The sequence below is a fragment of the Girardinichthys multiradiatus genome, chromosome 14, assembly GCF_021462225.1.
Source record: "Girardinichthys multiradiatus isolate DD_20200921_A chromosome 14, DD_fGirMul_XY1, whole genome shotgun sequence".
NCBI classification, from domain to species: domain Eukaryota; kingdom Metazoa; phylum Chordata; class Actinopteri; order Cyprinodontiformes; family Goodeidae; genus Girardinichthys; species Girardinichthys multiradiatus.
Window position 1 is genome coordinate 35,099,768 of NC_061807.1, and position 13,928 is coordinate 35,113,695.

The 13,928-nt window shown below is 37.7% G+C and overlaps 1 protein-coding gene across 7 annotated transcripts in view; it reads left to right on the top strand.

The window, feature by feature from the left end:
* htr2cl1 (5-hydroxytryptamine (serotonin) receptor 2C, G protein-coupled-like 1) overlaps positions 1-13,928 on the top strand; it is a 319,756-nt gene that overhangs the window by 244,947 nt on the left and 60,881 nt on the right. For 4 of the 7 annotated variants that reach the window (XM_047385472.1, XM_047385466.1, XM_047385468.1 and 1 more), the window contains 2 exons: positions 106-278; positions 7,991-9,000. In XM_047385472.1, coding sequence (XP_047241428.1) covers positions 8,595-9,000 — 406 coding nt within the window. In that variant the 5' untranslated portion in view covers positions 106-278; positions 7,991-8,594. Of the gene's footprint in view, positions 1-105; positions 279-1,767; positions 2,685-7,990; positions 9,001-13,928 lie in introns of those variants that run through there. The other 3 variants (XM_047385469.1, XM_047385471.1, XM_047385470.1) reach the window with 3 other exon arrangements.

Consider the following 13,928-nt stretch of genomic DNA (forward strand, 5'->3'; position numbering starts at 1 on the left):
TTTACCTCAGGTTTGATCTGGAGTGTTTCACAGAAGCACATCAAATGTCAACCTCTCTTTGTTTTTTTCCCTCCCTCCCTTCCTCCTCCTCCTCCTCCTCTGCAGGCAAATGGATGATTGTGATACCTCACTGCAGATGTGTGGAGTGACATATGACACGAGGATTGATACATAAGAAGAGGGAGCAAGACGGGGCTGTTGCGTTGCAAAAAGTCACTTCTGTCGGTAACAGAAATAAGCGGAAAAGGTCAAGCACATCGAACAGAGGGAGAGAAGAAGTGGGTGACCAGATTCCAGATAAGGGGAAGAGACTTCTTCTCTCTAAATCGTTGTCTTAATCTTCTCTCTTTCTCTCCTTGTGTTTTTGATTTATTAATCTAATTATCAGCTAGAACGTTATGATCTACTACTGATTCAGCAAAAATCTTATTTTTCACTTAGAGCACAATATCTTTGTTGTGTTAGATTTAAAGCTACTTTTAATAAGCAGAATTCGTGCTTCCATATTTCTGTGCTACAACTATCAGTTTATGATTGTGCCATTGGGGATTCTTTGGTCCCTAAAACCATCTATCATTTAAGATTATTCCTTTGACTGTACAGAGATCCAATCTGATACTTTAACTATGTGTAATAAATTCAACATCATATACAGTGCTGGGGAAAAAAAGGCTACCCTCAGGCAAGTACAATCAAGATAAATAGGCTGCATTTGTCATCTTCAAACTGAAAAACAGCAGGAAGTTGAAGTTTAGTCTTGTCAGGGACTCTCACATCGATCATTAAAAAAATAAAATAAAACAACCAACTATAAGTCTCTTCCTCACTGTCTTTCTGACAGGAAGATATTTGCCAATCGAATTTGTCACTTCGCTTACATCTCTGATGCAACATCATTATGTTTGAGCGTGGCTATTTCCTTTTGAGTTTTGTTTTTTGTTTTGTTTTGCACAAATGTGTACTGTTGCAATTATCATTATGGTTATATTATTCAATATGTAATTATAATATTTTTTATATTTTTTTAAATAATAATTTAGTCTGTTAAGTGTTGTCCGGTGAATACCAGCCCAATAAAGTGGTGGTATTAGGACAAAAATAAAAGGGATGAGCCAAGCTCTGACATTACTGAACTATATTTACAAAATTTCTTAAAATACAAGAATTTATTAAGTCAACTCAAAGTCAAACATATTTCAATCAAAAACTCTTTGCTGTACTAGAAGAATCCATCTAAACTACCAAGAAAAATGAAAGAATAAGAAAAACCAACTACTAACAATATGAACAAATGAATCAAGGATGGTTAAACCATGGCCAATAAAATGATGCAACATTACCATTCAAGTTTATTTATGTTTCAGAACCAAGGATTACCTTGAAGAATCTGGAAATGAGGTTAAATTAGTCTTGGAACTAACTTAGACAATAATTGGTATACCTTCAAAAAACCATTCACAATGCAAGATCAGATAAAACATTAGTTTAATAAAATAATATTTCAAAGAATAATTTGCTGAAAAAAACCAACCTTCTGGATGACTAATTCTCAATTGTGTTTAATGAGCTGCCTTTATTTAGTACAATAATATTTAAGGAAATATTATTAAGTAAATATAAAAAAATATTTAAGGAGATATTATTAAGGAAATGTTACTTTAAATAAAACCAAGAACCTTCCTGATTACATGATTCTCAACTGGTGTTTAATTAGCTATCACATTTAGTAAAATAATATTTGGGCAAATATTATTCCTAGATTGGAAATTAACAACCTTTCTGGATAAGTGATCTATAACTGGCCCTCACCTGGTGACAACAAGCCTATGGACTCATAAGATGGCTGCGATTCACGTGTTACGTTAGCAGCTAGTGGTTGGAGGTAACAGGAAATGTATGGGTTGCTACCATTCCTCTAAAGTCGCACATGTACCTATAAAATACCATTGATAAAAGGATCGAATTGCATAAGCATTGACAGTGCGTTAGGGCCGATCTGTGTTTAAAACCACCCTTTTGCTTGGTTGGGTGTAGATTAGTGTGACACTACACAGGTGTAGAAAGGTTCATACTGGTCTTCATTGTACAGTTCAAAGTCCATGTTCATCCATGGCTGGGGTCCAAACTGCACCAACTGTTCAACAATTGTCAAAATCATATCCTGCAGACAAAATTACCCTTGATATTTGACAAGATTGTGCAATGTTGGAGTTGGATTTTTTTTTTTTTACTGAATAATGTTTGATAAATGAATAAAAATGGAATTCTTCAAAAATCACCAATTAAAAACTTAAATTTATTCTAACTTGGACACAAGTAAAAAAAAAATCAGCTATAAGAAAAACATAACATTTTGGCTTTGAATTTGATACCATGAATCAAAATTAGTTTAAGAAAAATACTAAAACTCCAATAAGCCTAAAGTCGTTTGACTTTAATAAAGCTATTAGCCTATATGCCAGCCACCCTCTACTTCTTTATTTCACAGAACAGATTAGTGCAACAGCAATTTGTCCCCATGGTGAAGTGCATTGTGACAGCGGTGACATCTGCGCCTTTCCGAGGCTTCAGTGGCACAATCCTTCATGATTCTCTAGCTGGATTGTTGTGGTTCTCTCCAGGAAGTCAGCTAGAATGTGTTGTGCTGTCACAACACCAACTATGATCTACAGAGGATGCAAGTGGTTAGTCCAGGCATGCAATTATTCTCTCCACAGGCTGCATCTAATCTTTTGTTGTAAGCTAATGAACTGCCTGTTTTCATGCCAGATTTAAAGCTAAATCTAAATGATTAAAAGGAAAGGATAAGCACTGGTTGAATAACAACTTACTATCCTGCAGAGTTAAATAATTGGTTACATATTGGGTGATTCAGAATCTGTGTGTGTTTACTTTATTTTACTCTCCTAGTTTTTAGTATCACCTTTCCTATTAGATTCCTTTCCTCTTTTGCTTCCCTCTCCATCCTGCTCTGTTCAACTTCTCTGTGATATATTGCTGCTTTATCAGACCAGTTAAATGGTTTGCCTCCAGCGCTGTTTAGTTTCCTGTGAACAATGCTGATGCTCAGAGGGGTAGATAGGAAGCAGCCTGTCTATTATGCACTGTTCATGGCAGAAGTAATAATCATACATACAGGTCCTTCTCAAAATATTAGCATATTGTGATAAAGTTCATTATTTTCCATAATGTAATGATGAAAATTTAACATTCATATATTTTAGATTCATTGCACACTAACTGAAATATTTCAGGTCTTTTATTGTCTTAATACGGATGATTTTGGCATACAGCTCATGAAAACCCAAAATTCCTATCTCACAAAATTAGCATATCATTAAAAGGGTCTCTAAACGAGCTATGAACCTAATCATCTGAATCAACGAGTTAACTCTAAACACCTGCAAAACATTCCTGAGGCCTTTAAAACTCCCAGCCTGGTTCATCACTCAAAACCCCAATCATGGTTAAGACTGCCGACCTGACTGCTGTCCAGAAGGCCACTATTGACACCCTCAAGCAAGAGGGTAAGACACAGAAAGAAATTTCTGAACGAATAGGCTGTTCCCAGAGTGCTGTATCAAGGCACCTCAGTGGGAAGTCTGCGGGAAGGAAAAAGTGTGGCAGAAAACGCTGCACAACAAGAAGAGGTGACCAGACCCTGAGGAAGATTGTGGAGAAGGGCCAATTCCAGACCTTGGGGGACCTGCAGAAGCAGTGGACTGAGTCTGGAGTAGAAACATCCAGAGCCACCGTGCACAGGCGTGTGCAGGAAATGGGCTACAGGTGCCGCATTCCCCAGGTCAAGCCACTTTTGAACCAGAAACAGCGGCAGAAGCGCCTGACCTGGGGTACAGAGAAGCAGCACTGGACTGTTGCTCAGTGGTCCAACGTACTTTTTTCGGATGAAAGCAAATTCTGCATGTCATTCGGAAATCAAGGTGCCAGAGTCTGGAGGAAGATTGGGGAGAAGGAAATGCCAAAATGCCAGAAGTCCAGTGTCAAGTACCCACAGTCAGTGATGGTCTGGGGTGCCGTGTCAGCTGCTGGTGTTGGTCCACTGTGTTTTATCAAGGGCAGGGTCAATGCAGCTAGCTATCAGGAGATTTTGGAGCACTTCATGCTTCCATCTGCTGAAAAGCTTTATGGAGATGAAGATTTCATTTTTCAGCACGACCTGGCACCTGCTCACAGTGCCAAAACCACTGGTAAATGGTTTACTGACCATGGTATCACTGTGCTCAATTGGCCTGCCAACTCTCCTGACCTGAACCCCATAGAGAATCTGTGGGATATTGTGAAGAGAACGTTGAGAGGCTCAAGACCCAACACTCTGGATGAGCTAAAGGCCGCTATTGAAGCATCCTGGGCCTCCATAAGACCTCAGCAGTGCCACAGGCTGATTGCCTCCATGCCACGCCGCATTGAAGCAGTCATTTCTGCAAAAGGATTCCCGACCAAGTATTGAGTACATAACTGTACATGATTATTTGAAGGTTGACGTTTTTTGTATTAAAAACACTTTTCTTTTATTGGTTGGATGAAATATGCTAATTTTGTGAGATAGGAATTTTGGGTTTTCATGAGCTGTATGCCAAAATCATCCATATTAAGACAATAAAAGACCTGAAATATTTCAGTTAGTGTGCAATGAATCTAAAATATATGAATGTTAAATTTTCATCATGACATTATGGAAAATTATTAACTTTATCACAATATGCTAATATTTTGAGAAGGACCTGTATATTAAAATATGAATTGCACAGTTAATCATTTGTTGTCCTTAATAAAAATCTTAGAATTTGTTACTCTGTATTTATTGCAGCTAGATTTCTTAAGAATACCTCCCCTGCTCTTGAACTCATTTATCATAATGTGTCATTTTTATTAAGCAAACAGCAGCCTCATTAGAAGAATTAGCTTTCAACTGGCTTTATGTTGCCCTTTTTTTCTTAGTGCCAGTATAGGTAAGATAATTAATCAATTCTGAAAAAGGTGGCATTAAATTTACATCTTAATAATGCCTTTGTCCAATTGTTTATATTCTAAACAAATGCAAATAAATATATATGTGTGCTTATAGGGATCTAAATACAGTGTATCTAGCTTGGCAATTTATTTTAACAATCACTCATTAGCTTTTTACAAAACAGCTCTTTTAAAGCACCTAAGCAAACCTAAGCCTTACCTGAGCCGATCCTGAATCAATCCACCATCAATCAACGGTTATGCTGGTTCCGACACATATGTGAGATTTCAAAAATTAGGCCGGCATTGCGAAACCAGAAATATTTTCATTTTAATAAAACTTACACATCAAAAATTATTTGTGGCATACTGAATAACAAATGAAAAAAATATTTTCTTGGCATTAAAGCAAGTAAAAGGTTTATCTTTGGTGATGTGCTAAAAGTCTCCTTGACATCACCTTAATCTTTAGCACCCTCCTTAGATTCTGTATCAGACTTAAAACGGCACCCTAGGTGGGCTAGTCCAAAACATTATTGTTGTTTACTTTTAGAATAAGCATGCTGGTAAAATTAAAAGATTACTTTAAACTGAAATCTGACAGTAGTATGAATAATTTAGGGCTTTACCGTAAAAGAGGACATTTTTAGTCTCATTTAATGTCAGACAGTCAGAAAAAACTGTGTATTCTTATTTATGTAAATATTAATCAACTTTGGCAACTTTCCAGAAATCTGATTGGAGGAGGCAAATGGTGAGCTTTTTCACTGAAAAATGATGACTTGTATTAATAGCCCCCCAGGTGTGCACAATGTATTTGCCCTTACAAGTGTTAGTAATCTGAATAGATTATCTTTATACACATTCATGCTGAGACAGTTCATTTGTATACACAGGCATTTACACAAACAAAACCGTGACAAATGAATATACTTACACACATTGAACACAACATCCCTGTGCTAAGATAGAAGAAATGGGAATTTTGTTATTTGTGTATATCAATGAGTAAATCCCATATAGTCAACTCTTGCGGTTTCATAAACCCGCTGCCCACTGAATGATCTCATCGTAGGTCCATGTGGGAATGTTTCGTCTCTTAAATATACACCCTGAGGTATACGAAAACTCAAGAAATCACAGTCACCCATTCATTTTTCATGCCCATGCGTTGTAAAACACATCTCACTAGTTTCCACAGTGTGTCAAGCATTTTCTTCCTGTTGCAGGCAAAGACATCTGTGTGCACACACATCATCTCCCACACACCTACAGGGGTTGGACAATGAAACTGAAACACCTGTCATTTTAGTGTGGGAGGTTTCATGGCTAAATTGGACCAGCCTGGTAGCCAGTCTTCATTGATTGCACATTGCACCAGTAAGAGCAGAGTGTGAAGGTTCAATTAGCAGAGTAAGAGCACAGTTTAGCTCAAAATATTGAAATGCACACATTGTGGGTGACATACCAGAGTTCAAAAGAGGACAAATTGTTGGTGCACGTCTTGCTGGCACATCTGTGACCAAGACAGCAAGTCTTTGTGATGTATCAAGAGCCACGATATCCAGGGTAATGTCAGCATACCACCAAGAAGGACGAACCACATCCAACAGGATTAACTGAGGACGCAAGAGGAAGCTGTCTGAAAGGGATGTTCGGGTGCTAACCCGGAGTGTATCCAAAAAACATAAAACCACGGCTGCCCAAATCACGGCAGAATTAAATGTGCACCTCAACTCTCCTGTTTCCACCAGAACTGTCCGTCGGGAGCTCCACAGGGTCAATATACACGGCCGGGCTGCTATAGTGACCTTTGGTCACTCATGCCAATGCCAGACGTCGGTTTCAATGGTGCAAGGAGCGCAAATCTTGGGCTGTGGACAATGTGAAACATGTGTTGTTCCCTGATGAGTCCACCTTTACTGTTTTCCCCACATCTGGGAGAGTTACGGTGTGGAGAAGCCCCAAAGAAGCGTACCACCCAGACTGTTGCATGCCCAGAGTGAAGCATGGGGGTGGATCAGTGATGGTTTGGGCTGCCATATCATGGCATTCCCTTGGCCCAATACTTGTGCTAGATGGGTGCGTCACTGCCAAGGACTACCGAACCGTTCTTGAGGACCATGTGCATCCAATGGTTCAAACATTGTATCCTGAAGGCGGTGCCGTGTATCAGGATGACAATGCACCAATACACACAGCAAGACTGGTGAAAGATTGGTTTGATGAACATGAAAGTGAAGTTGAACATCTCCCATGGCCTGCACAGGCACCAGATCTAAATATTATTGAGCCACTTTGGGGTGTTTTGGAGGAGCGAGTCAGGAAACGTTTTCCTCCACCAGTATCACATAGTGACCTGGCCACTATCCTGCAAGAAGAATGGCTTAAAATCCCTCTGACCACTGTGCAAGACTTGTATATGTCATTCCCAAGACGAATTGATGCTGTATTGGCCGCAAAAGGAGACCCTACACCATACTAATAAATTATTGTGGTCTAAAACCAGGTGTTTCAGTTTCATTGTCCAACCCCTGTACATGCAGACTCCTCAACTCGTTCTTGAAGAGGTTTGTAAGGTACTAAATCACAAAACTTACTTAGGGGTAAAGGTAAATTTAAAGGAGAGCTTGCTTCAACACATTCCGATGTGAGGTGTGTAAACATCTAAGCTTCTTTTTCAGTTTGTCTCCTATATTTGTAATTCTGGTAGTTGCACATGCACTTGGCTAAATCTTTATTTATGACTGTGGACAGTGCCAGAAATTACTGTTGCTCAGGAGGAATCACTGCAGGGATGATGACAGGAAGAAGAGAAGAATTACTGAGTGGGAGGGTTGATGGATGCATTAAAGGTGCAGGGAGTAATTAAGGAAATGAAAATGCAGATGTAGCTACAAAGAAATGAGAGAACAGCAGAAGCAGGTTGAAGAATAAACCAACACAGAGGGTGTGTGAAGCAAGATAAGACTGAGAAAGATAAAATATTCAAACTTCTTTCCATTTGTTCTCTCCACAGATCAGACTGATCATCAACTCTGATCTGACAGATGGCAGAAACCCTTTGAAAAACACATTGAGTGCAACCCAGCACAGAAGTGAGGTTTACTGCTGAAAGCAGACATTCAAAGAGATTCGTACCTTTTGGCAAACCAACCTGCAACAACTGGGTGGGTGCAGGAGGCTGTGGGCAGCAGGCCATGGATATGAGTGATCCAATTTCCAGCTCTAAATTAGCAACACTTAAAGTCTGTGTTCTATCAGGCAGGAGATGTGGCTCAATACCAATAAACAACGTGGGACAGCTTGGCTAAGTTGAGATCTCTTTGCCAATGGTTTTTTGGCAGGAAATGGGAGGTTTAAACCTCAAACTTCAACTTGAGACTGTTTGCAGCTAGCAACACTTTATGTAGTATGATAGAAAATTGTATTCCTCCCAATCCTCTCCCTCTATTTTCCTGTCTGTCAAGTTTCTCCTGCCCTCAGATGTTATGCTGATCAATAATTAAACACACTACTGGGAATTCCACTCAAAGCTTTGTGCATTGCTAACAAGCAGGCAGAGTTTAATCAAAAGGAGTGAAACCTTTCAGTCTTAGAAACAGTGACTACTCTTCTTAGGAATGGGTAGCCAATCGAGGGCTCTCCTTGGTGGGTTTGGGACAACCACCTCCTCCCTGGAGGTCGGGGGTCAAATAGGCTGGCCAAGCAACAACCCACTGGACTTTAACCAAACCGTGCCATGGGGAATTGGAGGTGCAAGTGCTGCAGCCATGAGTTTTGGTTTGGACAATTTAACCACGCAGGAGTCGGTCACCAAGACTGTGATCAAGGAAAAAAACTGGCCAGCGCTGCTGATCCTCGTCATCATCGCACTGACGGTTGGCGGAAACATCCTGGTGATTCTGGCGGTGTCTCTGGAGAAAAAACTTCAAAATGCCACCAACTTCTTTCTGAGGTCACTGGCTGTAGCAGACATGCTTGTAGGTATCCTGGTCATGCCGATTTCACTCATCAACATCCTCTACGGTGAGTAATAAATGCACAGAAAACCATTTGACCATTTTAATGTTCATTAGTAGGGGTGTGACAAGAATCTATTGCATGTGATCTTACATTGTTAAAACATTGCATTATTTCCCATGTAAATGAAATATTTCTTGTTAAATGCTAATCTATTTGCATTTAGCAAGACCTTGATGCAATGGTTATTGAAGATGATCACACCACATTTAAATTGTTTTTATTGCAGCATTTTGGGCATTCGGTTTATAAAATGCTGACAAAGTGACTGACAAGACAGGGACATTTCCTTAGCACTGTAACAAGATATAGCAAAACACTACAGTTCGCTTATAAAGCTGAACTTGGCATCTCTTTCATAGTGACCCATTCATAGTTCAAAATCTATGATGCCTACAAAGCCTGAGCTGAGGTCTATTACATTACTCATAAAATCTTTAATACATAATTTAGGATTTGTTAATCCTTTATTCTATGTGTGAAACACAAAAAGGACATTTTCAATGTTTTGTATTGCCTCTATGACACAAAAATGAAGTTTGTGTTAAGGCATGGGATTTTTGTATTTGTGAAAATGAGGATTCTAATTTTACCAACAAATAAAAAATAGATACAATTGGTGGTAAAATGTCTTCTAGTCTTGTTCCTATACACTTAATATTGTTTTATCTCATAAGCTAAACTTATTATTGTTTATACACCCTGCCATTATGAGTGGGTGGAAAATTTGGTAATATTCTTTAGTGCAAAGCTTAATTTGTAAAGTGTAGTATTTTCAAGTTGTTTGGAAGCTTTGTATATGAGCTTGTGTTTCCATAGTAGTGAAAGGAGGTGCATTTATGGGTTGGAGTATTGTCAAACTCATGTTCACATGGTCAAAATAAGGTGAGATCTTTCCATGTAATCCATGCAACATTTAGTAACTACTCACAGTTAACTCCATAATAGTTACAATAAATATCCTTATATCCTTATGTGTAATCCATGCAATAATTACTAAAACACACAGTAGAAGCAGTGAGGAGTGAAACAAGCATGTTCTCATATTCTGGAGCTGAGAGACTGGAGAGGCTTGTGTGGAGCCACATATTATCTGCCACATATTATCTGCCTTATCTTTTGCAAAAATATAAACAAGTGTGTCCTAAGAAGTGATGTATGATGATTTTATATTCTTTTACATGTATTGAATAAAATTAGGAGTCTTTGATTAACAAGTTAAAAGATGTATGATTGAAATGTGGTTAAGAACTGAGAATTAGAGGAAAAACATTAAGGTTTGACATTCTCAATCAGCTATGTATGAAAGAAATATAACATTAAACCATGAATAAAGAAAATGAAGTGATGGTTTTGCAACAGTGTTTTAAAGTAAATGCTCGAAGCTGAATGATGTCTTCCTTCCACTAGCATGAATTTTTAGAGACATATCTAATACCAATTTGTGTGTTTTGCCGATTCGAATACTAGGTTTTTTTTTAATCGCTTTATGTTTTTTTCATGTTATTTTAGAATTACATCATTGTGCTTCTTTCTACAAACTACATATTAAAATGTCCTTATCTAAAGGATCACCAGTGTTTGTTTGAAAAAATCTGACATTAAATAATATTAAGTATGACTTGATGCTTTCTAGTATGAAAATAAATTTCAGTAATTCTAAGACGTAAAGCCTATATGATAACATGGACATCTAGAAAATAATGCTGTGATCAAACTTATTTTACCTCAAAAAACTTCAAACAGATGATATTTCCCTTTCAAAAAGGCCCTATTTTAATAAAGAAGGATTTATTTCTACTAATCTGAGCCAATATTTAAATCTTCACAGCAGATTTCAAGCACACTTTCAAGCACACACCCACTCACCAGCTGCTGCCAGCACACTACGACATGTGTGCTGTGATCACTTCAAAATATTTTTCTATGTAATCATTTCAATGACTATTGCTTCTATGAGATGCAGCACACTGTTATTTAGCAAGTGTTTGATTTTCAGAGAATGCCATCTTGGTAATTGCAATATCTTCCCAGTCATCTGTTTGTGTTCTTGGTTATGGTATCTGAGCTAAAATAATGCATATTCGTTTAATAGGATTTTAGTGTTGTTTTTTTCTTAATTAAGAACAGAGTGGATTTTTTTGCTTCTCCAGTATGATACTTCCTGCATACTTTCTTTCTCCCTGCTTCTAAGACCTCAGCCAGGTCTCTAGCTTAACACCTCAAAGAAGTGTGGCTTTAAATGTCACCATCACAGCAGTTATCTGTAGGCTGATAATGTGAGAGAAAACCTTTTTTCAGTGCTGTATACAAACACATGTCAACCTTTTGCAGCTTTCAGCGATTGTAATTGTTGTTATTGCCGACATTCCTGCCTTCCAGGTTACTGGCTTTTATGTGAGTCAATCTGTTGGGTTTGGCTGATGTCATATCAGCAAATATTCTGAAACCTTTTTTAATCCTTTCTCGGTTTGGCATTTTGAGAGCAATGAAAGCAAACACTGATATTTTCTCTTCCATTAGCACCTATTTTTAAAGTGCAAATGAGGTTTTTGATGGGTAAAGGGAATTTCAAAGTAGGGGTTTTAAAAAACTTAGTTTGTTGTATCTGTAGACTAGATATAAGGAGATAATTAAAAACAATAACATAAAGCCAAAGCCCACTTTGTGCAACAATAATGGAGATGTTTTTATGTTTTTTTTCCCTCTGCTTTTTAACTATGTTAACAATAATCTTCAGTTATGAGCTAAATAGGTTAATGACTAAGGAAAGGCTAAACAGAGTCAGAGAAATTGCAAACTTTAGGCTAGCACTGCATCACCAGTACTCAGGACTTATTCTTTTCAATTTTAATATGGTTAGTAACAACATTGACACTACTTGTTCACACCACATATGTATTAAAGTTATATGACATGAAAATATATGAAATCTTACAGTGTAGGTGGACTATTTTTAAAAGGACAGGAAACATTATTCACAAACATCTGTGGTGTAGCTGTAGCGCTTAGGTTTAGAATTCTACACATAACTTGAACTTACTTCCTCTAGTGTAGTTTTGTAGTTTACATGAAGGCCAAAGTAATTCTCAATGTTGCCTCCAGTCTTATAAATCGTGAAAAGGGTGGTACTTTAATTTAAATTCACATTGTTTGCTAGATTTTACATACTCTTTTTGTTATTTTCCACCATATCTGTTTTGTAAAAATAGAAGTGATTCTCTAATTTAATTAACTAATTTGTGTTATCAGACAAAACATTTCTTAGTGCTTCTTTATTTTATTTTCTGGCTGTGGTTGCATACTGTGATACAATGATCATAACTATGCAGCTTGAGCTGCTAAAAATCAATTCACAAAATGGCAATTTTTATAGCACAGTAGGGATATCTGTCAACACTATCATGCACAGTTCCCCCTTATAGATGTATGTTTAGGGAGAGTACATGTTTCTATGTATCATAACATCAGCAGTTTCCTCTGCTAAACTCTAATTCAAACCATATTGTATAAAAATTGGATAAGAAATAAGGGAGCTACAATCCTTTTTGTGTGACAGATGCATGCTCATCCATCATTGAAACACCATGGCTTTATTGACATGACTCAATGTATAGCAATGGCGCATGCATGCACACGTCACTATCTATAATGGCTAATAGGTAATAGCTAAAGTCCAATCCAGTAAAATATATCAATGACTGCACTCACCAAGACAACAATTTAGGTTATGCCAAAATGTGTGCTCATGATGTCATTTTTTTCATTTTGTTTTTACAAAGGAGCAAATCTTTGTGGATAAAGATTTGCTTAGTAAAAATATTGTTACACTCTTACAAAGAATGAAATGCAGATGTTCCAATCCCTTCCATGGTCACCATTGTAAAAATCCAGCACCTAGCCATGCTGGCTGTTTCAATAAACTTTTGTGAAAGAATGGCATGCTCAGAGTGACATAACAAGCTAAACAGCCTGTTTGAGTGTAAACACCATTTTAATAAATTGTCTGCTCTAGTTTTTTTGTCTCTTGCTCTGATTTCTTCTTTGGCCTTTTAAAGCTCAACTTACAAGCTGGTTCCCATCCATCCATCCATCCGTCATCTAAACCCACTTGACCTTTTATGGTTGCGGAGGGGCTGGGGCCTATCTCCAACGGTCTATGGGTGAGAGGCAGAGTACACAGATAGTACTGAAACAGATAGGCAGTGCTGCTCTCAACTCATTTATACGCACATCACAAAAAGAGCTATAGTCTCTGCAGACACACATACTTGAATAGAGCTCAGATCTATACTTGGAGTGTTATCCATCAGGCTGCTAGTTGACTGCATTGATCGGCAAGGCTAGCTGAAAGATAGAGCCGACATACACCTAAATACAGACACACACACACACACACACACAGGCATGTCTCTGAATGTTCTGACATCATTTAACTGACAGTGAATTGTTCTGACTGTGGTAGCAGTAATAATGATTCTAATGACAGCAATCACAATAAATGATGTCGACGGTAATTTACCCATTTTTTATTTAATCTCTGTCATATATCGAAGGACTCCACATTCTATGAAAACATTTCCTACCATATTTTTACTGGTGACCCACAACTTTATATTTCCAGCGCATGAGTCAGTGTGTCCATAATATAAATAAGAGAGTGGGGCAGGATTTCCTGAGGCAGAAATAAGTGTTTTTGGTATAAAAATGCAAGGATCGAGATTAGGAACCTGGGTGTTGTTTTGGACACGGATCTAAATTTTGACTACTACATAAAGTATGTTACTAAATCTTACTATCATCTTAAAAAGGTTGCTAGAATATTGTTCATGTCAAAACAGGCCACAAAAACTAGTGATTGCCCTTTTTCAGTAGGTTAGACTGCAGCAACTGTCTATTTAGTCTAATTAAATACATCAATCAGACAGCTGCAG